This window comes from Eleginops maclovinus, chromosome 4 (genome assembly GCF_036324505.1).
Source record: "Eleginops maclovinus isolate JMC-PN-2008 ecotype Puerto Natales chromosome 4, JC_Emac_rtc_rv5, whole genome shotgun sequence".
Classification (NCBI taxonomy): domain Eukaryota; kingdom Metazoa; phylum Chordata; class Actinopteri; order Perciformes; family Eleginopidae; genus Eleginops; species Eleginops maclovinus.
Window position 1 is genome coordinate 4,941,302 of NC_086352.1, and position 26,017 is coordinate 4,967,318.

Consider the following 26,017-nt stretch of genomic DNA (forward strand, 5'->3'; position numbering starts at 1 on the left):
TAATACTATTAATAATAATGATATTATCAATTTATTTTTGAGTGATTGAAAATTGAAACATATACTCTCATGTTTATTTATTTTTATATTTATTTATTAAAAATCAAATTGGAAAAGAATAGACATTATTTTTATTTTTACCATATTATCATCCTTATTTAATAATGTTTTCTTAGATTTAAAGTATATTTTTTGACAATGAACACAATAAGAAATATTACGTTTATATCAGTAAAAACATTTAAACAGTTCTTTTTGATAAATCTCCGAAAGTTAGAGAGTTCCTGAACGCATCAAGTTTCCTCTCTTCTGATTGGTCGGCCCTGTCCGGCGTCACAGATCCAAGATGGCGCCTACCTTGGTTGCGCATGTTGTCGCAGATGCTGGAGCGTTCCTGAAGAAAGCTCCTCTGCAGGTGAGACAGACTTTAAATCAGATCCAGAAACACCTTTACATCAAGACCCGACCCCCCCGGTGAGAGGGGATCCGGTAGAGACCCGGGTCTGAGGCCGGAGAGGAGAGAGCTAAAGGCCGCAGAGGAAGAGGAGGCATGGTGGTGGGGGGGGGGGGGTAAACATCCAAACATCCAAACATCCAAACGGGATAAACATTGAAACTGAGACTTCATTTTGTTATGTTTGACTTTAGACAGGATTTATAATGTTTATAATTCTCTAAATGATGTCAAAATCCAAGTTTACCTTCATGACGTCATTTTGCACTCGAACAGGAGGATGGTGATCATTAAAACTGAGTCTTTACTTCATTATAGTGTTGCTATATTTACCTTTAGAGCGCATTCATTACAGGGGCCTGTACTACGAACGGAGTTCAACCTACTTAGAACTAACTCAGGGTTTCCGCGGTAACCCGGGGTTGACTAAACCTGGACATCTTGATTGGTCTTAAACGGTACTACGACGCTGATTATGAAGTTGATCAGCTGAACCTGTGTTCACTCAACCAGAGTTACTGCGCGTTCACATAAAAGGGGTGGTACCAGCGCAAAAAAACACTCTCGATCATGGCGCGCTCTCCCTATTTCACAGAAGAGGAATGCGAGATCATAATGAGGAGTTATGAAGAGTATAAACCGACCCTGGCTGCTAAATCCAACACCGCGGCAGCAAACAAGGCGCGACTGGGGTGCACTGATAGGAATGTGCGTACAATCAATGGCTCCAATTACTCTTGGGAAACCTAGATATTTTGTTAGTCAAATCAGTTGCCAGTCACAATTATGAAATGTGCAAATTACCTATTTTTAGATTAGTGGCATATTACCAGCGATTGCATAGAACCCTTCTTTTATCTGACGTGCAGGCAAATGGCCAGGGAATACAACAAATGCATCCACCAGTTTAGTGAGAGCAAGTACCACCTTCCGTATCACCCGGCATACAGTGTTCTTACTCAGGTTTTCAGCATCACCGATGGAATACATATATTGTCCGCTGGCGAAATAGCGCAATGAAAGACATAACATTTGCTCGATTGTGAGGGCCTGACTTCGGCGGGTTACATTAGAGACGTCCGCCTCGAGCAGCTGGCATAGGTAACGAATTCCCTCAGCTGAGAATCTATATCTTTCATGGAGAACATCGTCCGGGTACGCCAGCGGATTGTGGCGGTCTCTAAATACCCTCGCCCTCCGAAGAGAGCCCCTCACAATCTGCGCGCCTATATCGTACGGATCGTCCAGGTATGCTGGCATTGTCTTTAGGGGACATGTCGGTGGAGGAGTGGTGTCTAAATAGGGTGTGGTTAATCGGAAAGCTAGGGTTAACCAAGAACTAAAACTGGGAAGACCAGTTTTGGGATCCTACGTATGTTGCCATGGCAGCATACCTCGGTTTTAACATATCCAACTTTCGTAGTATGGGTTAACCAGCAACATACGCTGCACGTGACCAAGTTACTCTCGAAGTTACCCCGGTAAGCCAGAAAACCAGCTTCGTAGTACAGGCTGCTAGGGTTAACCAAGAACTAAAACTGGGAAGACCAGTTTTGGGATCCTACGTATGTTGCCATGGCAGCATACCTCGGTTTTAACATATCCAACTTTCGTAGTATGGGTTAACCAGCAACATACGCTGCACGTGACCAAGTTACTCTCGAAGTTACCCCGGTAAGCCAGAAAACCAGCTTCGTAGTACAGGCCCCAGGTCTGTAAATATGTCAAAACAAACACGTGTTTACATTTGTGACGTCACAACAACAGAGCGCTTTTTAAATGTATTATTATTGTTGTTGTTGTTGTTGTTGTTGTTGTTGTTGTTGTTGTTGTTGTTGTTGTTGTATAAAAACCCTTATTCCGGATATATAATAATTGATTTGACTATATCCAAGTTTACAACAGAGGGTCTTAGTCATGATGGTATGATGCACCCTGAACTGAGACCTCTGTCAGGTCTTCGGTTTACATTCTTAATTGTATTTTTGAAAGTTTATTTTTTAATTGTTTTTAGGAAATCGGCAGCACAATCTACACCCTGAAGGACGTGGTGGATGAGATCAGAGACAAACCGACTAGGAGGAGTTTAGCCTTCCTCCCGTACCAACTGCACTTCAAAGAGCCGCACCCTGAACACATCAGACATGGTAAACACAATGTCCCTGAACACATCACACTGTGACACTGAACATATCAGACTGTGTCCCTGAACACATTACACTGTGTCCCTGAACACATCAGACTGTGTCCCTGAACACATCAGACTGTGTCCCTGAACACATCAGATTGTGTCCCTGAACACATCACACTGTGTCCCTGAACACACCACACTGTGTCCCTGAACACATCAGACTGTGTCCCTGAACACACCACACTGTGTCCCTGAACACATCAGACTGTGTCCCTGAACACACCACACTGTGTCCCTGAACACACCACACTGTGTCCCTGAACACATCAGACTGTGTCCCTGAACACACCACACTGTGTCCCTGAACACACCACACTGTGTCCCTGAACACATCACACTGTGTCCCTGACACATCAGACGGGTTGAGTCATGGCTTTCTAATAAACTGTATTTTTTAATGTTTTGTTCTTTTTTAAACTGTTTTTAGTTTTATTCCGGTAGCTTTTCTTCCAGCCTTCAGATAATACGATTGTATTCCTTAAATTTGGAAGCCGTTTTTTCTGTGAGAATGAAAAATAATAAAAGATTTGATCTTTTTTTAATAAATAGATTTTGCTAATAAATTGGTGTTATTGTTTGAGGATCTCATTCCAGCTTTAAAAAACCCAGATCTTTCCAACAGATTTGATGAATTCTCTGTTTCCTGTTTCAGTGACGGAGTTCTCTAAGAAGACCGGAGATTACCCGAGTCTGTCGGCGACCGACATCAAAGTCCTCGCTCTGACCTACCAGCTGGAGCTGGAGCACGTCGGGTCCAAACACCTGAAGAAAGAGCCCGAAGTTAAGGTACAGAATTATGAAGAACATTTGTCGTCTTATTTCTAAATTATTTAAAAACCCTTTTCACAATTTCCCCCAAAGATGCAGAATTTATTGAAGTTATTGAAGTTATTGAAGTTCTTTGCAGAAAATGGTCAAAACCTCCTATAAGATGCAGTGGCTTCAGACCTTAAATAATGCTAATAAGTTCAGTATTGAGTAGGAGTCTGTATTTGCTGGACAGCCCAGATGTTATGTTTTACAGCCTGTTCCAGACCTCTGTGGTCTAATGTGGATATTTTGTGTTCCAGGTGAACATCCACAGCACTCAGCGCCACCCGGAGACTCCGGTCAACGTCGCCGGGTTCTTCTTACCCTCCAAAGAAAAGGTAAGCGACGCTTTCTCTCGAGGATCTGAAGTCTGATCTGAAGTCCTGTTTGGGTCGTTCCTCAGTTCCTTTCTCCTCTCCAGAAGTCTTCAGAGAGCGATACTGTACGACAGACTCGCACGTTTCCAGACGGAGATCCCTTCAACAGCTTCCAGTTCTGGAGGCCGACGCTGCCGACCGTGGACCGAGAGCTGCTGCAGCTGCTGGTGAGCGCACACACACACACACACACACACACACACACACACACACACACACACACACACACACACACACACACACACACACACACACACACACACACACACACACACACACACACACACACACTCACTCACTTTCAGATCTTGAAATGAAAAGGCCCTGCAGAAGCTTCAGGTGAAAGGTGTGAGGCTGTTGTTCAGATGACTGTGAAGCCTTTGACTTTGTCTGTCCTCCTGCAGGATCCTCAGGAGGTTTCAGATCCAAAGATCAGAGAGAAGCAGACGGACAGACAGACGGAAACATCTTCAGAAGCCTTCAACGCCTTCCAGTTCTGGAGGCCGCCGCTCGCCTCCATCGACTCCCTGATGCACCTGCTGGTGAGGATTAGTAATAACACCCATTTATCCGATGGCATCAGGCTGCTGAGTCATGTCAGGGTTTAGGACTCTGGTGCTGACTGGGATTCTGTGGTTTTCCTGCAGAATTTGGACGATGTGTCAGATCACAGAGGCGACTCGTCTCTGCAGACGGAGGACGAGGACAAAGAGAACGAGCCTGAAGAGGAGGAGGAAAATGAAGATGAAGAGGAGGAGGAGGATGAGGATGATGGTGGAGGATGGATCACTCCCAGTAACATCAACCAGGTGAAGTTGGAGTCCTCTGATTGGACGGCTCCCGCTGATGTCACAGTCGGGTGTCTGACCACCGACTTCGCCATGCAGGTAACACCTCAGTGAAGAGGCATCGTGTCTGGAGCGAGGACTCCAACAAATCACCGATTGTTGCGGTGAGACTTTTCTGCACATTGAGAGATAAAGGATTTATGTTTCATGTTTCCAGAACGTTCTGATCCAGATCGGGCTTCACGTTCTGTCCGTGAACGGCATGCTGATCAAACAGGCGAGGAACTACATCCTGAGGTGCCACGCCTGCTTCAAGTGAGTGGAAAGCATGAAGTCCCCCAGCAGACTTTAATATCTTTTACGGTTTGTTTCAATCGCTAAAACGCTGTGTGTGAAAGCAGCTCATTTTCTCAAAGCACTAAACACAATTCACAAAACCACACTCTCAAAGTGCAAAACGAAGCACTGCACCAGCCCTCCGTCCACACTTAACAAAACCAGACGTTAGCACCAAACGGCACACACTGCATTTATAGTAAAGGCACTCTGTCCAACCAACTCCCCACGGATGAGATCGGTCTGAAGCACTCATCTTGATGGGCTCTTTCTGTGTGGGGAGGATTCTGCACCAAAGAAAATGTGCAGAAACACAAATATTCAGTTGAAACCAACCTTTTTATTTTGCATGCATGCACTGCACATTCAGGTACAGTTGTGTGAACGAATCTGTGCTCAACGTCAAAGACAGGAAATAGAAAGAAAACTTTGAGGAAAAATCCAAAAACCTTTCTCTAAAAGATGGAGAAATGTTTAGGCTGCCTTTGACCTCCTGGCTGGGTCTGGCCTCATCATCAACAGGAACATCTTCCCTGCAGACATGGAGGGAAGAAGCTAGATCTGTCACCATCTACACACTGCTGCTCTCATTCTGAAGACTCTCATCTGGCTGGCAGATGGCTCAGTGGTTAGCGCTGGTGGCCTGTACACAGAAAACTTTAGCCCAGTAGGCTGGTTCCAGTACCGAGCCGGCTGGACATTTCTGGCGACGACCTCCCTTTTACTCTAACATCTCCAGCATTTTCATATTGGTTTTGTTCTGAAAATCTTTGTGGAAATATGTGCAGTAACCCCGATATACAGCTGGAACTAAACACACCACCACGCATCCTCAGGGAGAGTTGTGAGAACACAAACACGCTTTCTATCAAATACAGTCAATTGAAAAGTAACTTTGAGCTAAAAATATAGAGATGTTTTTATTCAAGACATTTGTGGCCCAGCACCTCCTCCCCCTCACAGAGGATATCTCCCCTCTCTCCCACTGCCCGTAGAAGAGGAGGAACACTGGGCGGACGCTCATACAGCTCCATGCTGAAAACCTCCATCACTAGATCTCCCTCTCGCTCTTCCTCTCGCTGCGATGTCCATATTTCCATTGTTGCTGTAAAAAGTTATGACCTGAAGTCTTTTCCAGCGTCCTGATTATTGTGTCCAGAATAAAGCGGTGTTATGGTCATTTGGTGCGTGTGTTTGTTAACTGGTTCATGTGTGTCGCATTTTTAATGGCAGGGTTTTGAAAATGGCAAACAAGTGAATCAGATTTCTGTCTTCCTGAGAGAACTGTGTGCAGTGTTTTACAAAAAGTCCCAAGGTGAATTCAGAATGGAGTGCAAAGCTGAGAATGTGTTCAGAGTTTTGGAGACTTGAGCTGAGGTCTTTCTCTTTGAGTGTGAGATAAAAGAAATGGTGTCATTTTAGTGTTAGCAGTGGATAACATCTGTAAATCTTTCAGGACGACGAGCAACATGAGTAAAGTGTTCTGTCCTCACTGCGGGAACCGGACTCTGAAGAAGATCGCAGTCACCATCACCGAGGACGGCAGCAAACAGATGCACTTCTCCAAGAACCCAAAGGTGCTGAACAGCAAAGGACTGAGGGTGAGACTGACACACACACACACACACACACACGATTTGCTGTATTACATTTATTTTACGTTGTTGTTGTTGTTGCAGCACTCTCTGCCGCTGCCTCAGGGCGGGAAGCACGGGAACAACCCTCAGCTGGTGGAGGATCAGCGCTTCCCGCAGCAGAGACTCTCCCGGAAAGCCCGGCAGAAGACGAACGTGTTCGACCCGGACTACGTCTCCGGAGCGTCGCCCTTCAGCCAGAACGACATCTACAGCCGCGCCGCTAACCTGCAGATCCGCGACGGGCAGGGGGGCGGCGGCCGGCGGCGCGCTAACCCCAACGCCGCGCACAAGAAGTTTGTGAAGAAGAACTGAGAGACACCGGGCTGCACATTTAATTAATGGGCCCAAACACCACTGCACATCTGGGACATTAGAGGGCTGGGCGATGGATGCTATAACCATTTGACTTAATATCCGGTTATACTTTGGATATGGTAATGTCTTAAAGTCAGTCATTTCACATAAATGATCATTCATCCCGAAACTCAGCGTGTTAATATTCTCTTAAGGCACTAAAAACCTATTCATTGGCAATATCACAATGTGTCTCAGGAATTACGTTTTCATTATTTTCAAATATTAACTACATAAAGTGGTTAAATAATCTATAGTTATATATTGCTTCATTATACTACCATATATAATAGAAATCATGGCTGCAGGATATGAAGTCAGATATCGTGATCATTTTTGAGAGAATACTTCAAATCCAAAACGGTTGGATAACCCCATTATCAGATGTAGTGGCTAAAGGGTAATTGATAACAAGGCAATAACAGTCTAGAGAATGACATGCTATAACTGTCATTTAGTTTAAAACCAGGAGAAGACGTGGATGTTATCAGAAACCTATGAGTTGATGTGTTATAAATAGTGCCCAGCCTGGTTGCGGGTAAAGAGTGTGCTACAGAGCCAGGGGAGCTGGGTATATGAAACAAGAAGGTCACAAGTTTGTTAGAAACACGTATTTTTGTCAGGGAACCGAATAATCTAAATTATATATTTTAACCCCCCCCCCCCCCCCGGCTCTGTGATGTATTTTTAAACCCTAATAAGCGGTTCTGCATGTTCAGTATAACACAGTAAAGCATGCGACCTGCAGAACGGCCCGGTACCAGCAACAGAAACATGATCCATTCTACACCAATAAAGGTTCCAACTGCATCTGATGCTGAGCTTCTCCTTTGTGTCCACGCTTTGATACTTCAATCCCAGGGAGGAACTTTTGGAGAAGTCTGTCTGTTTTTATGCTAAGCTAGGCTAACAGTTTCCCCCTGATTTCAGCCTTTGTGCTAAGCTAGGCTAACAGTTTCCCCCTGGTACCAGCCTTTGTGCTAAGCTAGGCTAACAGTTTCCCCCTGATTCCAGCCTTTGTGCTAAGCTAGGCTAACAGTTTCCCCCCGATTTCAGCCTTTGTGCTAAGCTAGGCTAACAGTTTCCCCCTGGTACCAGCCTTTGTGCTAAGCTAGGCTAACAGTTTCCCCCTGATTCCAGCCTTTGTGCTAAGCTAGGCTAACAGTTTCCCCCTGGTACCAGCCTTTGTGCTAAGCTAGGCTAACAGTTTCCCCGATTTCAGCCTTTGTGCTAAGCTAGGCTAACAGTTTCCCCCTGATTCCAGCCTTTGTGCTAAGCTAGGCTAACAGTTTCCCCCCGATTTCAGCCTTTGTGCTAAGCTAGGCTAACAGTTTCCCCCTGGTACCAGCCTTTGTGCTAAGCTAGGCTAACAGTTTCCCCCTAAGCTAGGCTAACAGTTTCCCCCTGGTACCAGCCTTTGTGCTAAGCTAGGCTAACAGTTTCCCCCTGATTCCAGCCTTTGTGCTAAGCTAGGCTAACAGTTTCCCCCTGATTCCAGCCTGTGTGCTAAGCTAGGCTAACAATAATAAGACAGAAGTACGAGTCCTCAGGCTGTGAGTTATTGCCTTTTTTTTTTTTACTTGTTTGAAAGTGTGAACACCTGCTGAGGATAAATCCAGTCAGCTAGGTTTCCAAAACCCTCCAAACAGAATATAATCATGAAAATGTACAAATAAATTGCATTGAGAATAATTTGGTCATTCATTACTCGTTAAAGTCACATCTTTTATCCAAACACCAACTTCACACCTCAGCCAAAAGAAAAACACTTTATAAAAATATCTCAAGATGATCTGGAACTTCAGGGCAGGTGCATAAAAAGAGGAAAACAGACTCCCCGTTACCTTAAATAAGAGTCTTTCATTTCCAATAAATCATTCAAATGTCCCGTCACCACAGCAGGAAGTGATTCGTCTCCGAGTTCCTCCCGGCTGGAGATTATTATTATTATACGAGTGATTTAAGTCATCGCCGTCACTCCAGAGAAAAGCTTTCGTCCTGATACTCAGCATCTCCCGTTTCCTCTCCCTGCGTCTCCACTTCCTCTCCCTGCGTCTCCACTTCCTCTCCCTGCGTCTCCACTTCCTGCTGCGGTGTCTCCACTTCCTCTCCCTGCGTCTCCACTTCCTCTTGCTGCATCTCCACTTCCTGCTGCGGTGTCTCCACTTCCTCTCCCTGCGTCCCCAACGTGAGGCCGCTGAGTTCGGGAGCGATATCGGAGGAGATGTCTGGGAGTTGGCTCTCCGGCAGCGGCTCGGTGAGCGGCAGCAGGAAGCTGAGAGGCTGCAGGACGTCAGCGAGGTCGATGCTTCCCAGACTACCGAACCTGTGCAGCTGAGAGACGGGCACTCCTGCAGAGAGACAGTCACACCTCGTCAGTAACAGACTGTGGAGTTTATTCAAGCTGCTGTGAGATACGAACAGTTCCTAAAGTATCATAAAGCCAACATGTGAGTGTGTTGTGATATCTAACAGGAGATGTGATTGGACGTCCTCCTCACCCAGGATGAGGGCGATCTGAGCGGGGGGGAAGAGCAGCTGCAGGCAGCGGTTGATGAAGGGCAGCAGACTCTCGGCGTAGGAGCAGCAGAACGACAGGAAGAGGTCCTTCTCTCGCCCGCTGAACGCCGACTCCTCCGCACGGTGGAACAACAACACCTGCCGCGTCACCTGACAGGAAGTAAACACATCACGGTTAACACAACAACAACACCACCTGACAGGAAGTAAACACATCACGGTTAACACAACAACACCTGACAGGAAGTAAACACATCACGGTTAACACAACAACAACACCACCTGACAGGAAGTAAACACATCACGGTTATCACAACAACAACACCTGACAGGAAGTAAACACATCACGGTTAACACAACAACAACACCACCTGACAGGAAGTAAACACATCACGGTTATCACAACAACAACACCTGACAGGAAGTAAACACATCACGGTTAACACAACAACAACACCACCTGACAGGAAGTAAACACATCACGGTTAACACAACAACAACACCACCTGACAGGAAGTAAACACATCACGGTTAACACAGCAACAACACCTGACAGGAAGTAAACACATCACGGTTATCACAACAACAACACCTGACAGGAAGTAAACACATCACGGTTATCACAACAACAACAGCTGACAGGAAACAGGAAGTGGGACTCACGGTGCTCATGGCGTCCTGCAGGCAGGCACTGACGTCCTGAGCCAGGCCGATGGGGCAGCACAGCCTCAGGTCGTTGAAGGCGCTCAGGAAGTTGTTGAGGAGGCAGGCCAGCGGCGTGAAGTCCAGCAGGGACATAGGGGGCTGCAGGGTGCCGGGCTGGGGGGTCTGCTGCGGGGGGATGGAGCCCCCCAGCACGGAGGGCATGGAGATCAGGGTGTAGACGTTCATGTCCTCCTTGAACCGCTCCACCGCCTCCGACACGGCGCTGCGGAACGTCTCCGCTGCCGTGCGCTGGAACAGGGGGGCCAACTGGCCGCGGAAGTCCGCCCCCACCCGGCTGAAGGACAAGCCGAAGTACATGCACTGCCCCAGCAGGGAGTCCAGGCGCCCCCCCACCTGACAAACATCAAGAACATTAGAACCAAACATGCCGTCAGATAGAGGGGGTCCTGTGTGTGTGTGTGTGTGTGTGTGTGTGTGTGTGTGTGTATGTGTACACACTCAGAGCTCACTGACCCCCCGCTGCAGGTCCCTCTCCAGCGTCTGCAGGAACTCGGACACCTTCTGCACCACCCAGCCGTGGAAGATGGCCGCCTCGTTCACCTGGCTGGTGGGCAGCGGGTCGTCGTCGGAGAAGACGGCGCGGTATTGCGTGATGATGTCGAACAGGTGCACGCGGCACGCCTCGATAGTCTTGGTGACGTGGAAGTAGGGGTCGTCATCGGGCACGGCGGCGAGGATGGAGCTCAGCCAGGAGCCTCGGGCCTGCAGGAACTTCACCCGGAGCTCCGCCTCCGTGAACACGTCCATGCGCCGCAGGTAGCCAATCACACGCAGGCAGACGGGCAGCTGGGAGTTACTGCGCAGCTGCTGCAGGAGCTGGTTCAGCATCAGAGAGGTGGACTGACGCACCTCACGCACGATTCCCTGAGGGACGGGAAGTACATGACATGAGAATAGATCAGAGAATTTGGTGCTTTACTCCGAGTCATCCAGGTGTTTGAGGCGCTATCTCACCTGGATGACGGGCAGAGACGAGTGTTTCCTATCCAGCCTCTTCACGTACGCTGCCAGCTCCAGAGCCTCCTCGTAGTATCCGTTACGGACGCAGGTGTCCATGAGCTGAGGGATCTCCAGGATCTCCAGGATCTCCGTGTGCCGGTTCAGCGTCAGGCTGTTCATCCGCCGGCTCGACCCGATCTCCTCTGCCTCCTTCATGAAGCCCCTACACACACACACACACACACACACACACACACACACACACACACACACACACACACACACACACACACACACACACACACACACACACACACAATAACACTGCCTGTAAATAAAAACGCTGTGCAATTCAAACTTTCGATTCACTTCACTGCGTTTACAATCTGCACATTAGATAAGCACTGGTTGTTGTTTACTGGTTAGTTACTGGTCTCTAATCTGCCCCTCCAGGCAGCTTGCTGATCAGCCGGTTCTCTCTAGTTACTGGTTGTTAGTGATGGTTTTTGTTAGTTAAGACTGGTTGCTGGTTGTTAGTTACTGGTTCTTGGTTGTCACTGGTTAGTTATTGGTTGTTACTGGTTATTGGCTGTCACTGGTTAGTTATTGGTTGTAACTGGTTAGCTATTGGTTGTTAATGGTTGTCACTGGTTGTTACTAGTTAGTTACTGGTTATTGGTTGTTAGTTACTGGTTGTCACTGGTTAGTTATTGGTTGTCACTGGTTAGTTATTGGTTGTCACTGGTTAGTTACTGGTTGTCACTGGTTAGTTATTGGTTGTCACTGGTTGTCACTGGTTAGTTACTGGTTGTCACTGGTTGTCACTGGTTGTCACTGGTTGTCACTGGTTAGTTATTGGTTGTCACTGGTTAGTTACTGGTTGTCACTAACCTGCATCTCTCCCCCAGCCCGGGCAGCTTGCTGATCAGCCGGTTCACACTGCCCTCCACCCGGCTGAAGTCCCGGTAGATGAGCTCCGTGCAGTCAGCGGTCCGGATGAAGGTCTGGTAGTTCCTGAAGGCCAGCTCCCGGGTCTGCTGGAGGATCAGAGCCCGGTCCTCTTGCAGACGCTCCGGCTCCCGGACCAGCTGCTCCAGCCTCAGGGAGCTCAGCTCGGAAAGATAGGAGTTGCAGTCAGGGGAGAAGCGGTCCTTAAAGATGGAGGCCAGGAGACTCTCGTCCTCCACGTCCACCGCCGCCATGTTTGTTTATAGTGTCCTTCTTCTTCTGGCGGTCTAATAGCGGGTGACAAACAGCGTGACGGTGCATTAGCGCCACCTGCTGGAGGGGGTGTGGACCGGAATGATCAAAATATACACACCAGTATGTTTTGATCTAATTGAGCCATAGTGCACTGGAAACAAAACTACTGGAAACCCAAATAGATAAGATATATAGAAATACAAACATTTAACATATTTCTCACTCATTTCTTATGTTTCCTTTTTTTAAATATACAAAACTGATTTAGTCACAGCACAATGAAAAACCCCCTCAAATAGATAGTCCCACAGAGGGGAAATATGCATTATTACTGCAGAAAGAGCCAGAGACAGCTTAATGTTTCACACACATACTAAATATATATACAGGAATCACACAATTTACCAAATACACAAAAATAAATGTATAGTATATATACAGTATATATTTTACTGTACTCAGTTTCTTACATATGTGTGTTTTGTATAAAACAGCTTTAAGTGACTTAAAGCTGAGTAATAATAATTATAATAATACTTGTTATTTATATGGTGGTTTTCCTGGGGCTCAATGCGCTTTACAAGCAAGTAAAGAAAAATAACAACAAAAGTCAAAAGTGCTTAACCAGTGAAAGAGGTGTGAGAGGACTGGAGTGTGGATCAACACGGTCCAACCCTACATCCATAATGTAATCCCTGTCCTAATACCAAATTAAATATTTCCAATTCATATATTTTATTGATTAATAAGATGTCATTCGGAGAAAGTTCCTTTGGTTGGCCCTTGTTTTTAAAAACATGAAGTGAATAATAATAGATGAGGAACTGGGGTGGTCTAAGGGTCTTCGGGGTCCCCCTTCTCTTTTGATTAGTTGTTTCTCAAACATAAAAATGTTCCAGCGGAAATGTGTTTACGTGATGACGTCACCGGAATTGACGCCAGTTTGTTGCTAAGCTGCAGCGGAGCAGCGACCGTTCAACAAGGGAGCGAGACAGTTTACGGTTTAACGGTGTCCGGTCTCGCAGAGGATCACCGACAGACAGACGGAGGTAAACGGACCGCTCAGTCATTTCTAACGGATCAGATATCAACTGGTGTTAGCTTAGCGTTCATTAGACCTGCTAACTGACAGCTAGCCTTGAAGCTAACGATAACGACTGTAAGTCACCCGGATGTAAGGCTAACTAGCTCGGGTTAAAGTTTGTTTATCAACTTTATTCTGCAGGATTTCACTACGAAGAGTCGTGTAAAGTAACTAAGTACATTTACTCAAGTACTGTACTCAAGTACTGATTTTGAGGTACTTGTACTTGAGTATTTCCATTTTATGCTACTGTGTACTTTTACTCCACTTCATGTATTTAATACCTTTAGTTATTTACAGATCTGGATTAATGATGGTAAATATAATCTCCCTTAAATCAGACTGTAGTTCACCTGCAGTAAATCCAGCAGCTACCCTGCAGTATACAAAGCCATTCAAACTAGCTGCACCTTTACCAGCTCTGAGAACACTTTAATGATCAATCATTATAAAACATATCAGAGATATTATTCTGAAATTGACCAATCAAACAATGACTACTTTTACTGTCACTACTTCAGCTTGTGTGTATAGGGCCTGTATGTCTACCACAGGGAGCTGCTAGCCGTGTTTCTGGTGCTGGAGTTTATGTCACACACCTTTAATCTGCAGGTGTGTGTTGTGTCTATCAGGGCAGACGGTGGAGCAGCAGCCGATGTCTGACCTCACCGATCCGGACTGAAGTGGATGAATTAACGTCAGCTCGGGTCCAATGGCTGCATCCAGCAGCACCAAGATCTCATGGAGACTGCGTGAGTTTATCTGAAATATCCTCGCCGGTTCACACCGGAAACACTGATAGACTGAGCATCCTCACCTGATGGGAAGAAATGCTACTTGATTTGTTTTGGACAATTGTTATACTTCATTAACCTCTAATCCTCCGATTTCTGTCCCTAGCAGTGACTACTATAAGACTTGGTAGGTTCAGCTCTGAGGAAAGCTCTCACAGGCATTTAGGGGTGCTATAGGAGAGGCTGACCATATATTAGACCTAGCTGACGGTGTGCAGCTGCGTCTCAGTGGTGTGTTTGTGTGTCTGTATTCCCAGGTGAGCAAAGGTAATAAAAGACAAGTAGTGACACAGATGTTAAATAAAGGTGTCAGTTTATCAGACTCCTGTCAACCAGATGTGAGATTTGAAATTGCAGTGATGAAGTTTCTCACCATAATAACAATCAGTTGTGTATCTGTAGTTTTAGAACTAAACGAGGTGAAAGGTATATAGAAAAGAACGTTCATATTCATGCCCTAATCACCTCTAAGTCCAATTCAAAGTTTGAATGATGAGTGAGAGGTACGCAGACACCACAGTATCCTCCTGACAGAGACTTTAAATCTCTAAAAATGTTCAGTAACTCATCAATCCCTGTGCTGCACCAAAGTGGTTGAGGGAAGTTATCTTGAGACTAACACCAGATTAGACAAATGCTTCATAAGTAATAGAAGCAGCATGTCCTCAGACAGAGCTAAAAGTGTCCCTCCCTTGTTGCCGTACAGAGGAGTTCGAGGCGCACTCCAGCAGCGTGTCCTGCCTGTCTCTAGGGAAGAGTTCAGGCCGCCTGCTGGCAACAGGAGGGGAGGACTGCAGGGTGAACATCTGGGCTGTGAGCAAGGCCAACTGCATCATGGTGAGACCCCCCCCCACGCACTTTACACACTGAGACACTCCTCTGATCTCATCTGAGACCACCCCTCCCTCTTAAAACTGCTGCAGCTCTGCAGGGTGTGAGCCAGAGGCAGGCCGTCCTCTTACTGTAGAAGAACTACGCTTGTTCAAAAGGAATGCAAAGATGTGAATACTCTCCCCTTTTCCCTGCCGGTCGCTGTGGTCTCTGCGGTGTGTTCACTGACAGTTGGTTGATATTGATCTGGTGTGTGAGCCTTAGAGAAGAAACACTGTGGGACTGAGGATGAAGTCTTATTCTGGCCTCTAATTTTAAATTGTAGGCGACAAAATCTTAAATATGTCATGTTTCCAAAGTCGAGGAGTGATCCCGAGCGGCAGGGGTGACGTATTCCTGTGTTGGTCCCTGAAGGCAGCGCCTCCCTGCTCCAATGGATCCTGTCAGAAATGGATCTCTGTGGCATTATGGTGTTCACATGTTTTGTTCTACCAGAGTTTGACGGGCCATAAGACCCCGGTGGAGTGTGTGCAGTTCAACATGTCTGAGGAGCAGGTGGTAGCCGGATCCCAGTCTGGATCCATACGAGTCTGGGACCTGGAGGCTGCCAAGAGTGAGACCTCCTCTCTTCTTTAACATCTGTACACTCCTGTCTCTCCACAAACACACACTCATACACCCACAAACATTTCAAACATGTGTGTGAACTAGGGATGGACCGATTCAAAAAATGTTGGTCGATGTCAATGTTAAGACTAACAGACTGCCAGTACCGATGTTTTACTATGTAAACGGTAAAGGTAGCATAATGCAGATAAGGCAGCCTATCCCTTTAAGAGAGAGGGTGGGGGTACCTGTGTGCATGTTTAAGAGCGAGTGAGAGGTTGGGCGAGCGAGAGAGAGGTTGAGCGAGCCATAGCACATTTCTGGGAGTTAACGGGAGTAGCAGCAAGTATAACAAAGTCACAGATATAAACGTCTCCCAAGAACACTGAAGGATGGATTTAATTACCGATCCTGCAGACACCCGTACAGTCACTGATATAATCCTTGAAATGATGCCCTGACTTCAAATTTGGTCCATCAGATAAAAAAAACCCGACACTAACGCGTTTCTCCCGCTCACATAGCAAAACATAAACATCGGCGATGTCTCCTTTTTTACCGATGTGCCGATGGTGGTAAAGAGGACTAACATCGGCCGATGCCTCACCGATGTATCGGTGCATCCCTAATGTGAAAGCTTCAGAGTAACTGTGTGTGTGTGTGTGTGTGTGTGTGTGTGTGTGTGTGTGTGTGTGTGTGTGTGTGTGTGTGTGTGTGTGTGTGTGTGTGTGTGTGTGTGTGTGTGTGTGTGTGTGTGTGTGTGTCCAGTTTTAAGGACTCTGATGGGACATAAGTCCAACATCACCAGTCTGGGTTTCCATCCCTTCGGAGACTTCCTCGCCTCCAGCTCCACCGACACAAACATCAAGGTGTGTGTGTGTGTGTGTGTGTGTGTGTGTGTGTGTGTGTGTGTGTGTGTGTGTGTGTGTGTGTGTGTGTGTGTGTGTGTGTGTGTGTGTGTGTGTGTGTGTGTGTGTGTGTGTGTGTGTGTGTGTGTGTGTGTGTGTGTGTGTGTGTGTGTGTGTGTGTGTGTATTATTTGATAAGACGTTAATATGACTTTTAATTTGTTCCTTTTTATATTTTATAATCTCTTTATTTCGTTTAGCAGAGTTCTTTTGTTTCATCAGAATGGAATAATATCTTTCAGTTGACACATTTTGATTTTATTAATTGATTATTTTACCTCTGCATTATTTTACCTCTGCATTATTTGCTCATTTATTTTCTTATTAAACTCATTCATTGAAGTATACATTTATTTCAGCATTTCTTCCTCCTGTTGCAAATGAAGGGCTCTGACGTGTGCTGTTTGTGTTTAAAAGTGCACTAATGAAATCTCTCTTATCTGAACGTGTGAAAGCTGTGGGATGTTCGGAGGAAAGGATATGTGTTCAGATACAAGGTAGGAACTCTGGACACAATGAAATATTTCTGAAGACAAAGAGTCTCCCCACAGCTTCCTGTGTGAGAGGACATCCTGCCAGGTTTCAGAATAAAAGCTTCTGTGTTCGTGCTTCAGGGTCACACTCAGGCGGTGAGGAGTCTGGCCTTCAGTCCCGACGGGAAGTGGTTAGCTTCAGCCAGCGACGACTGCACCGTCAAGGTAACAACAACAACAACAACAACAACAACAACAATAAAAAAACATTACAAAAATATGACATTTACAAGTTGAGGATCAGAAACTAAAGTACTAAAATAATACTTGGTATTTATAAAGCACGTTTCCCTGGTGCTCAGAGATGCTTGCTTGGCAACAAAATGTTAAAATAGGGTAAGAGTATTTCTGTAAACCTCAGCTTTAAGGATAAAATGTGCAATTAGAAAATAGAAATGCATTAAAATCTTTATGTGAAATCAGAAGTAAAATATAAAGATAAAGTATTTATATAAAGAAATATATAAAAGCAACAGGTTTAAAATGTGCTCATTACATTATACACAGCATTAGTAATCATTCTGGGGATGTTCCCTCTGCAGCACTTAATATGTATCAATCCGCCGCTGAAAGTAGTCCCTCTCTGTTGTCCCTCAGCTGTGGGACCTGACGCAGGGGAAGACCATCACCGAGTTCAAGTCTCACACCGGCCCTGTCAACATCGTGCAGTTTCACCCCAACGAGTACCTGCTGGCCTCAGGCAGCTCCGACAGGTACACACACACACACACACACACACACACACACACACACACACACACACACACACACACCCCCACACACACACTTTAATCTCTGACAATATCAAGGTGTACTATTTTAGTGTGTGTGTGTGTGTGTGTGTGTGTGTGTGTGTGTGTGTGTGTGTGTGTGTGTGTGTGTGTGTGTGTGTGTGTGTGTGTGTGTGTGTGTGTGTGTGTGTGTGTGTGTGTGTGTGTTTGCGTGCGTGTGTGTGTAGGACGGTGAAGCTGTGGGATCTGGAGAAGTTCAGGATGATCGGCTCGTTGGAGGGAGACACATCTGCAGTGCGGTGAGTTCCTCAACAGGCTGCATGCCTCTGACCTCTGACCTCTCTGACCTCTGACCCCTGTTTGTGTGCAGGTGTGTGTCCTTCAGCACTGACGGCAGCTGTCTGTACAGCGGGGCCACAGACACTCTGAGGGTCTTCGGCTGGGAGCCCGACCGCTGCTTCGACGTGGTGCCGGTGGGCTGGGGGAAGCTGTCAGACCTGGCCGTCTGCAACCAGCAGCTGGTGAGAACTGCTCTCTGGCTGATCAGTCCTGCTATGGATCAACAGCTGATTGTGTGTGATCCCCCGTTAGATCGGCGTCTCCCACCAGCTGTCCAGCGTGTCGTCCTTTGTCGTGGATCTGAAGCGAGTGAAGAAGAGCGCCGGCGCTGCTCTGCAGGGAGTCATCCAGGACAACCAGCCGATCCCGGAGCACAAAGATCCCAAATCTGCCGCCCTGCGCAGGAACTACGAGCGCCCCTCCACCACCTGCAGCCCCTCCCAGAGGTACCAGGGGAGAGCAGTGACTGCTAGGAGGAATACGCCTGCTCTTCTTGTCGACATTACCTCTCGTTTTCTCCCCCCTCAGGGTGAAGCAGCACTCTGAGGCTGAGAGGCGGAGCCCCGAGGGCGAGAGGCGGAGTCAGAGCGATGAGGAGGCGGACGAGAAGCTGTCGTCAGCGGAAATCCACAACGCTGAAGACTTCAAGGAGATCTTCCAGCCCAAGAACGCCATCTGTAGGTCCACACACACACACACACACACACACACACACACACACACACACACACACACACACACACACACCTGAAGCTCTGGTCTCACATTGTTTCTGTGTTCAGCTCGAACTCCTCCAAAGATATCAGAGCCATTCCCTGCTCCTCCAGAGGACGGTGAGTTCACTGACACTCATCAGGCAGCATCTATATAATGACAGCTGTGTGTGTGTGTGTGTGTGTGTGTGTGTGTGTGTGTGTGTGTGTGTGTGTGTGTGTGTGTGTGTGTGTGTGTGTGTGTGTGTGTGTCTGATACACACTGATCAGCTGACTCTTTATAGTCTCAGCTCTTTGTGTGTTTCCACTTTAGGTCAAAGGCCTTCATATATTCTCATTTCATTTGGAAATTGTTGTTCATCATCATCCTCTTCCTCCTCCTCTTCCTCCTCCTCAGATACAGTGTTAGCGGTCGGCCGTCAGCTGAAGGACCTCGTGTCTCCTTTTCCAGAGAAGATGCCGGTCAGTGAACGCAGCAGCACTCAGTATTCAGCAAGGTGAGATGCTCAAGTGGATCTGAGATAACTGTGTGTGTGTGTGTGTGTGTGTGTGTGTGTGTGTGTGTGTGTGTGTGTGTGTGTGTGTGTGTGTGTGTGTGTGTGTGTGTGTGTGTGTGTGTGTGTGTGTGTGTGTGTGTGTGTGTGTGTGTGTGTGTGTGTGTGTTGCAGGCTGCTCCTCTGGCCTCCTCCACCCCGGTGCAGAGGGTGGAGCCTACGGTGGTTTCATGTGTGAAGCGTTCGGCTCCTCCCTCCGTCCCCGCCACCTCCTCCTCTTCTGTACCCCCCCTTCCTCCCTCTCAGCCCCCCCTCAAGTCCAAACCGCCCCCTAAAATCATCCCGAGCAACAGGAACGAGCCGATCGGACTCAACGTGGCCGACTTCCTGCCTGTGAGTATGACGACTGCAGCTTGGGAGAAACACGTCAGTGTTTATAATATCTAAACGTGTGTGTGTGTGTGTGTGTGTGTAGTCCTCTCCTAACCGGGGGGGTGCTCTGAGTGATGATGAGGCTCTCTCTCAGCTGAAGAAGGGTCACGACACCATGTGTGTTATGCTGCGCAGCCGACACCGCAACCTGGAGACGGTGAGGGGGGTGTGGGCCCGGCAGGATATCAAGGTGAGACACAATAACAACAACAACAACAACAACAACAACAACAACCTTATTTTCAACACTGCTCATGCACAGACAAAACTAGCCGATAATAACCAGTGAGCTCCTCCTCCTCTCAGAGCGCACTGGACGCTGCCGCCTCCATGAACGATCTGTCCATCGTCGTGGACATCCTGAACATCATCAACCTGCAGCCGTGAGACACACACACACACACACACACACACACACACACACACACACACACACACACACACACACACACACACACACACACACACACACACACACACACACACACAGATTATTGTGATGATTATGATGATGTGTTTTCTCCAGGTCTCTGTGGAAGCTGGACCTCTGCACCACGGTTCTCCCTCAGATCGAGCAGCTGCTGCAGAGTAAATACGAGAGGTGACGAGCATCCCCTCTCCTCTGAACAACGAGGCTCTTATTCAGGGCTTTATAAGGGAAGCTGGTGTTGAACTGTGTGTGTGTGTGTGTGTGTGTGTGTGTGTGTGTGTGTGTGTGTGTGTGTGCAGCTACATTCAGACAGGCTGCTCCTCCCTGAAGTTGATCATGAAGCATTTCTGGAAGCTGATTTCTGAGACGCTGAGAGCCACGCCGTCTGTGGGGGTGGACATCACACGAGAGGAGCGGTGAGGGGGGGGGGGGGGGCGTCATCACTTCTGTTTGTATTTATTGGTTTACTTTACACCCTTCATACGTGTGTGAAACAGTCCTGATGCTGTGTGTGTGTCCCTGCAGACACCAGAAGTGCAGGCTCTGCTGCCGGCAGCTGCAGAACCTCAGCAACATGGTGAAGACCCGGGCGGGGGGGGTGGGTCGCCACGGCAGCACCTTCAGGGAGCTGACGCTGCTGATGGCGCCGCTGGACGACGACATCTGAGGCTCCGTGACCGACTCCACGCTGCAGATCTGAGGAGTGTTATTAAAGACGCCCTGCAGGAAATCCCTTCGCCCACACTGAGGCGGGTCGGAACACGTCTTCAAGGCAGCACAGTGCACCTGAAAACCACACACACACACTGTAGGTGTGTGAGTGTGAAGACAATCAGCTGCATCCCACCTGCAGAACAAACTGATTTAAAGGAGCAGTCTGACATCCTCCTGTCACTAACACTACCGTTGTGCAATAAACACGAAGCTGCTGCCGGTTAGCTTAGCTTAGCATAAAGACTGGAAGCAGGGGGAACAGCTAGCCACCAGACTCCACCAATCAGCACTTCTGAAGCTCAGAGACGACCTATTTGTTTCTGTTCTCTGAATAGGGCATCTGTTCTTCTGTTCTGGCTGTCGATGTAAATAAAGTTGTGATTCAACAGAGTCTCCTTTGTACCAGCAGGGGGCAGCATCTGCTTTCTACCCTCATCAACACCTGTACCAAATACAATCAGTTATTTTACTGTGGGACGGTTTCATTTGAACTTCAGTTAATTACAAACGATGAATCTTGACTTCATGGCATCCTGGCGTACATGTAGATGCTCGGCAACCTTTGGAGCAACTCTCTCCGGCAGAAACAGGAATGCTGTAACTTCCTGAACGTCGGTTTCAGATCAGCATCTCTTGCAGAAAAATAACAATAATTCAAATCTTTAATGCTGTTTCTTCATTGGCAAGCCTCTTTTGTTTTTAAAATATGACGTTCACAAGCTGCGCAATTATTAAACTCACACCGGCCTCAGAGACGGGGCCTGCCTCTACCCTTTCATCGGTAGGACGACGTTAAGGTGTCTGTTGTTCGACGCAGTTTACCAGGAGAACTGAATGTTTGCAGGAACTCTTTTCGACATACTTTCTAAAAAACCTTTGAGGACTTTCACAAAAAACTATACTTTCTTTATGACATACAATACTATCAGTGTTCTCTCTCATGATGTGAGGACTTTACACAACACGCTTTAATAGACTCTACGACAAACTGTACCAGGACTCATTCTCAAATACTAGACCATGAATGTTCATAACACATGAAACCTTTATGACGTACTATACTCTGACTTATAACACAATAAGCCATCAGTTGTTATGTCTTATGTCGTAGGACTTTAAGGACTTTATGACATACTATATTTTTTTCTCTACTATGCGTCTAAAATACCTTCGACAGGTTTCCAGAACTTTGTCCAAAGGAAACGGGGCGACATGATGTTTGTTTTGGATGATCTTTATTTAAAAAGGGAATACAAAAACAACAGCGTAGAGATGTAGAGACAAAGCAAGCAGACATGTTCATCAACGACACAGCAGCTCAGCGCCTTTTAGCATTTCCTGTTCACTACGACTACGGCTAACTACTGGCTCCAGCTACACACCTGTCCCAGGTCAAAGGTCACCTGTGGTTTCCTACGGTTGTTTTCTAACAGAGGTGACTCAGCCGGAGCTTAACGAGAAACAAAGTAAAGATTTTACTTTTTGTTCGGCAAGCTTTAGGAAGACTAAGCCTCGTTAGCATGAAGAATGTAAAATGTGTGGAGCACCCTGATTGGATAAAGGACACAAAGCCTTCGTTAGAAAACTACAGAAGGCGATAAATACGTGATGAAAGGTTCATTTATACATCCTGAGAGTAAAAGAAAGGAAGCGCTTTCATCTCAGAATGTTCAAATTAACCCCTCATCACGGGGTCCACATCTTCAATCAAAGAGGGCAAAAAAATCCCTAAATAAAACAAGATTAAAGCGAGTCAAACATAAATACATAACCATATTATGCATATATTATAAATCAACCACATCTGGAACTGTGGGTTAGAAAATAATCTCAAAATTTAAAGTGCGACTTTACAAAGAAACGATAGAGAAATACTGAGATTGGAAAGCGTATACTGTCGGGATCATCAGAGAATCAGTCCAGACGGGAGGAGCGAGAGCTTTGAGATGTCCATCAACACGGCAAGAAAAAACGTTTAGCGCCAGGCCATGTTGGGATCAACCCGTGAAGGTCCCAGCAGTCTCAGCTCCTGCCTCCCGTGGCTGAAGAGGGAATCATGGAGAACCGAGCGTCTAACGGCACCGCCACCGGGTTCCTTACGCCGTCATCTTCAGTCGTCCTGCAGAGGAAACCAGAGCTTCAGACAGCAGCCCAACACATCCTTTACTCAGTAACTTCCCCTTAAGTCTTTTTAAAGCAGGGGTGTCCACACCTTTTTCACTGAGGGCCACATACAGAACAATACACAGAGAGCTGGGCCCCTGATATGGGCTCTTCTAGAGGTGAATATCGCCTCATAAGTTCAGTTATACGTTAGCAACACAAATCAAATGTAGGAGAGTAATGTGCGATACTCTAAACTGCTTTCAGAAAGAACAGCCTACATCCCGTCTGTCTTCAGGGTTCATTTATTCTGCTGCAGCTCATCCCTTAAAGCAGGAGCCTCAGAGTGCTGAGAATCAGAGGAAACATGAAGGTCACATCTCAAGCTGGTTATGGAAATAAATGATGGGTTTTTTTATCAACTCAGATTTGTTAGAGGATGTTTTAGATTCTAAATGACTGCATTCATTTTAAATTGGGCTCATTAATATATCTGAACATATATATCTGAGAAGTACAAAATAAGAGCAGCAGGAGTTTCATTTGTGGGCCGTATCCATTATACTTTTAGGATGTGCAGGGGACCGATTCAAGGTGGCCCCCGGGCCGTAGTTTGGACCCCCTGCTTTAAATCCTATTCAGTCCACCTCTTCCTCAGTGATACAATACACGGTTCATTTCCCTCAGTTCTTATATTTTAAGGCCTATATGTTTTCATGACAGTCTGGTCATTTCTAAGGGTATTATCAACCTTTATTGCTCCCACCACGTATCAAAGCAGAGCGTGTTACTCTTATGACTGAATTACTGTGATTTTATCTGACTGCGGGTCCATCGGAGAGCAGTCCGGACCAGATGTTCTTTATTGTTAGTCTTAGGGAAAGGAAACTGCTTTAAATTCTGGGCATGGTTCTTTGTTTTGGTGAAGAGAACCAGTCCATCAGACAGCAGCCCCAACACAACTTTTCCACCCTAAGTATTAGTTTTGAATCATAACTACTAACCTCATTTCTTTTTTAAAGTCACCTCATTTTGAGTCTCAGCGAAGCTTCATTTGATAAAGAAGAAGAACTAAGAAGCTGGATTTCTCTTAATGAGATGAGCATAGAATTTACAATCAATCATTCTCATCTTAGCCAGAGAGAACCGTCAGAGAGCAGCCCACCGTTAATGGCACCAGAACAAACCCATATCTTTCCAGATCTTTGTTCTCCACCTGAGTATTCTTTAAGCTACACAAACCTTTACTTATCAAAAAAAATCCAGCAACGTAAGGACACCAACTCAACCACAACGCCCCATCGCTGTGAAGTCACAAGGAGAGGATTCAAAGCGCCCGCCTTACTTCAGGGGCTTTCTAATCCGAGTTGTTTCGGATGGGTGGAGTCAGGAGTAGTGAAAGTCAGCTCCGATAATTAAGTGTTTATCCAAAAAGGTCCCGATTAAAAGCCAGATTTATTAAAGTCCTTTTCAAATGACATTAACTTGACATTTGGACGTAAACTTTGAACGGTTTACTTTTTTTCAGATTGATTTGAATGAGTTAGTGTTGAATAACCAAGGATACACCGCCCTTGTGTTTTCGGGCATTTATTTTCAAAGTGAGGCACAAGGGTTAAAGAAAGCTATTAAAAGAGCTCCAGGAAGGGACGAGCCTAGCTTAGCACAACATTTGTATTATATCGTTAGGCGCCGGACCGCTACTCCCAACGAGGAGAGGGTTCATTGGAGTTTAATGTCCTTGTGACTTGACCTCGGAGACGATGGGGAACAGGAGACACAAACAGCACGCAGCCTGCAGGCAGAAGCAGCTCTGTGGCCACAGGTGGGGTGGGGGGGAGGGGTTATTGAGGGGGGGAGGGGGGGGGGGGCACCATGCCATGCTGAGCGCTTCCATGCCAAGCTGTCCACCAATCAGCATTCACCCCCACCTACCTGCCCACCGTCCCCCACCAATGGGCTGGCTCTGTCTACCTGCCTGTCTGCAAACCAACCAATCACAGCACAGCGTGAGGACACACAGGAAGTGGAAGGAGGGTTCCTACATTTCCCACAATGCCTTTGGTCAGACTCCAGAAAACTGGTGAGAAGAGTACTGAATACCAGAGGGCATCAATATGTGTATTTATACTTGGAATGTACTGCATGTGTTCAGCTGTGTGTATTTATATTGAGTGTATGTAGTACCTGCAGACAGCTGTGTGTACTGTGTGTATTTGTACTGCTGTACTGTGTGTACTGGTGTACCTGCAGACAGCTGTGTGTACTGTGTGTATTTGTACTGCATACTGTGTGTATTTGTACTGTGTACTGTGTGTATTTGTACTGCATACTGTGTGTATTTGTACTGCGTACTGTGTGTACTGGTGTACCTGCAGACAGCTGTGTGTACTGTGTGTATTTGTACTGCGTACTGTGTGTACTGTAGTACCTTCAGACAGCTGTGTGTACTGTGTGTATTTGTACTGCGTACTGTGTGTATTTGTACTGCGTACTGTGTGTACTGGTGTACCTGCAGACAGCTGGGACTGGGATCTCCTCCTGGAGCTGCTGGGAGTTCTGGAGTTGGAGGAGAGAGAGAGGGAGGAGCCAGCGCTGCTCGCCCGAGAGATGGGGAGTGGGAGGGGGGTCACCGGGGGGGAGTCCAGCTGAGGAGGGGGACACGACAGAGAGACTTAATAAAAAAAATTGGAAACAGTAATCTTCGTTTCTCTGACGCCGCGTTACCTCGACGCTGTCGTGCGTCGGCGAGGACGAGGTGGACGAGTTCTCGTGTTTCCTGGAGGACGAGGCGCTGAGCTCCACGCTGCGAACGCGCTGAGCGAACTTCAGCGAGCAGACCGACTCGCTCACGTTCACGGGCAGCGGAGACACCTGAACGCACCACAGGGAGACATTTGAACAAGTAACATTTTGAAGCATTTGGGTTTGGTTTTTCAGTTTCCTATTCCGTTTGAACTGAAGCCAAGAC

The 26,017-nt window shown here is 46.8% G+C and overlaps 4 protein-coding genes across 14 annotated transcripts in view; 2 read left to right on the forward strand and 2 right to left on the reverse strand.

The window, feature by feature from the left end:
• The first annotated feature begins 304 nt into the window (after nucleotides 1–304).
• nob1 (NIN1 (RPN12) binding protein 1 homolog) lies at nucleotides 305–7,762 on the forward strand. Its single transcript, XM_063882251.1, has 10 exons — nucleotides 305–415; nucleotides 2,469–2,601; nucleotides 3,298–3,431; nucleotides 3,716–3,793; nucleotides 3,877–3,999; nucleotides 4,237–4,374; nucleotides 4,480–4,719; nucleotides 4,838–4,935; nucleotides 6,413–6,557; nucleotides 6,636–7,762. Exons 1-10 carry the CDS (start codon nucleotides 347–349, stop codon nucleotides 6,903–6,905), a joined length of 1,428 nt encoding a protein of 475 aa, XP_063738321.1. The 5' UTR covers nucleotides 305–346; the 3' UTR covers nucleotides 6,906–7,762.
• A 737-nt stretch (nucleotides 7,763–8,499) lies between these two features.
• Nucleotides 8,500–12,345, reverse strand: cog8 (component of oligomeric golgi complex 8). The gene is made up of 6 exons (XM_063882241.1): nucleotides 12,024–12,345; nucleotides 11,148–11,355; nucleotides 10,647–11,057; nucleotides 10,131–10,526; nucleotides 9,449–9,617; nucleotides 8,500–9,298 (listed from the first exon to the last, which is right to left on the reverse strand). Exons 1-6 carry the CDS (start codon nucleotides 12,332–12,334, stop codon nucleotides 8,922–8,924), a joined length of 1,872 nt encoding a protein of 623 aa, XP_063738311.1. The 5' UTR covers nucleotides 12,335–12,345; the 3' UTR covers nucleotides 8,500–8,921.
• A 909-nt stretch (nucleotides 12,346–13,254) lies between these two features.
• On the forward strand, nucleotides 13,255–21,329 carry katnb1 (katanin p80 (WD repeat containing) subunit B 1). Of its 2 annotated transcripts, XM_063882232.1 has the most exons (20): nucleotides 13,255–13,384; nucleotides 14,052–14,171; nucleotides 14,920–15,050; nucleotides 15,540–15,657; nucleotides 16,419–16,519; nucleotides 17,013–17,054; nucleotides 17,172–17,255; nucleotides 17,688–17,803; nucleotides 18,049–18,120; nucleotides 18,192–18,342; nucleotides 18,413–18,606; nucleotides 18,689–18,837; nucleotides 18,943–18,993; nucleotides 19,271–19,335; nucleotides 19,542–19,760; nucleotides 19,843–19,989; nucleotides 20,106–20,182; nucleotides 20,326–20,400; nucleotides 20,529–20,645; nucleotides 20,755–21,329. In XM_063882232.1, exons 2-20 carry the CDS (start codon nucleotides 14,132–14,134, stop codon nucleotides 20,894–20,896), a joined length of 2,091 nt encoding a protein of 696 aa, XP_063738302.1. In that variant the 5' UTR covers nucleotides 13,255–13,384; nucleotides 14,052–14,131; the 3' UTR covers nucleotides 20,897–21,329. The 2 variants fall into 2 exon arrangements, with proteins under 2 accessions (XP_063738302.1, XP_063738303.1); XM_063882233.1 differs by lacking the exon at nucleotides 15,540–15,657 and having other exon boundaries at nucleotides 13,268–13,384.
• An 830-nt stretch (nucleotides 21,330–22,159) lies between these two features.
• kifc3 (kinesin family member C3) overlaps nucleotides 22,160–26,017 on the reverse strand; it is a 46,593-nt gene continuing 42,735 nt past the window's right edge. For 9 of the 10 annotated variants that reach the window (XM_063882195.1, XM_063882200.1, XM_063882192.1 and 6 more), the window contains 4 exons: nucleotides 25,774–25,920; nucleotides 25,559–25,694; nucleotides 24,982–25,028; nucleotides 22,160–23,062 (listed from right to left, as the gene is read on the reverse strand). In XM_063882195.1, the coding sequence (XP_063738265.1) occupies nucleotides 23,054–23,062; nucleotides 24,982–25,028; nucleotides 25,559–25,694; nucleotides 25,774–25,920 (339 nt within the window). In that variant the 3' untranslated portion in view covers nucleotides 22,160–23,053. The remainder of the gene's footprint in view (nucleotides 23,063–24,981; nucleotides 25,029–25,558; nucleotides 25,695–25,773; nucleotides 25,921–26,017) is intronic. The other variant, XM_063882191.1, reaches the window with a different exon arrangement.

Excerpts from the sequence above, each read along its gene's own strand:
- nob1 (XM_063882251.1), top strand. The coding sequence starts at position 347 with ATGGCGCCTACCTTGGTTGCGCATGTTGTCGCAGATGCTGGAGCGTTC. Across the intron at positions 3,432-3,715 it reads AGAAAGAGCCCGAAGTTAAG|GTGAACATCCACAGCACTCA; the intron begins GTACAGAATTAT and ends TTTGTGTTCCAG. Across the intron at positions 3,794-3,876 it reads TCTTACCCTCCAAAGAAAAG|AAGTCTTCAGAGAGCGATAC; the intron begins GTAAGCGACGCT and ends TCTCCTCTCCAG.
- cog8 (XM_063882241.1), bottom strand. The coding sequence starts at position 12,334 with ATGGCGGCGGTGGACGTGGAGGACGAGAGTCTCCTGGCCTCCATCTTT. Across the intron at positions 10,527-10,646 it reads AGAGGGACCTGCAGCGGGGG|GTGGGGGGGCGCCTGGACTC; the intron begins GTCAGTGAGCTC and ends GATGTTTGTCAG. Across the intron at positions 9,299-9,448 it reads TCAGATCGCCCTCATCCTGG|GAGTGCCCGTCTCTCAGCTG; the intron begins GTGAGGAGGACG and ends GTCTCTCTGCAG.
- katnb1 (XM_063882232.1), top strand. The coding sequence starts at position 14,132 with ATGGCTGCATCCAGCAGCACCAAGATCTCATGGAGACTGC. Across the intron at positions 15,051-15,539 it reads GCAAGGCCAACTGCATCATG|AGTTTGACGGGCCATAAGAC; the intron begins GTGAGACCCCCC and ends TTGTTCTACCAG. Across the intron at positions 18,121-18,191 it reads GGAGACACATCTGCAGTGCG|GTGTGTGTCCTTCAGCACTG; the intron begins GTGAGTTCCTCA and ends GTTTGTGTGCAG.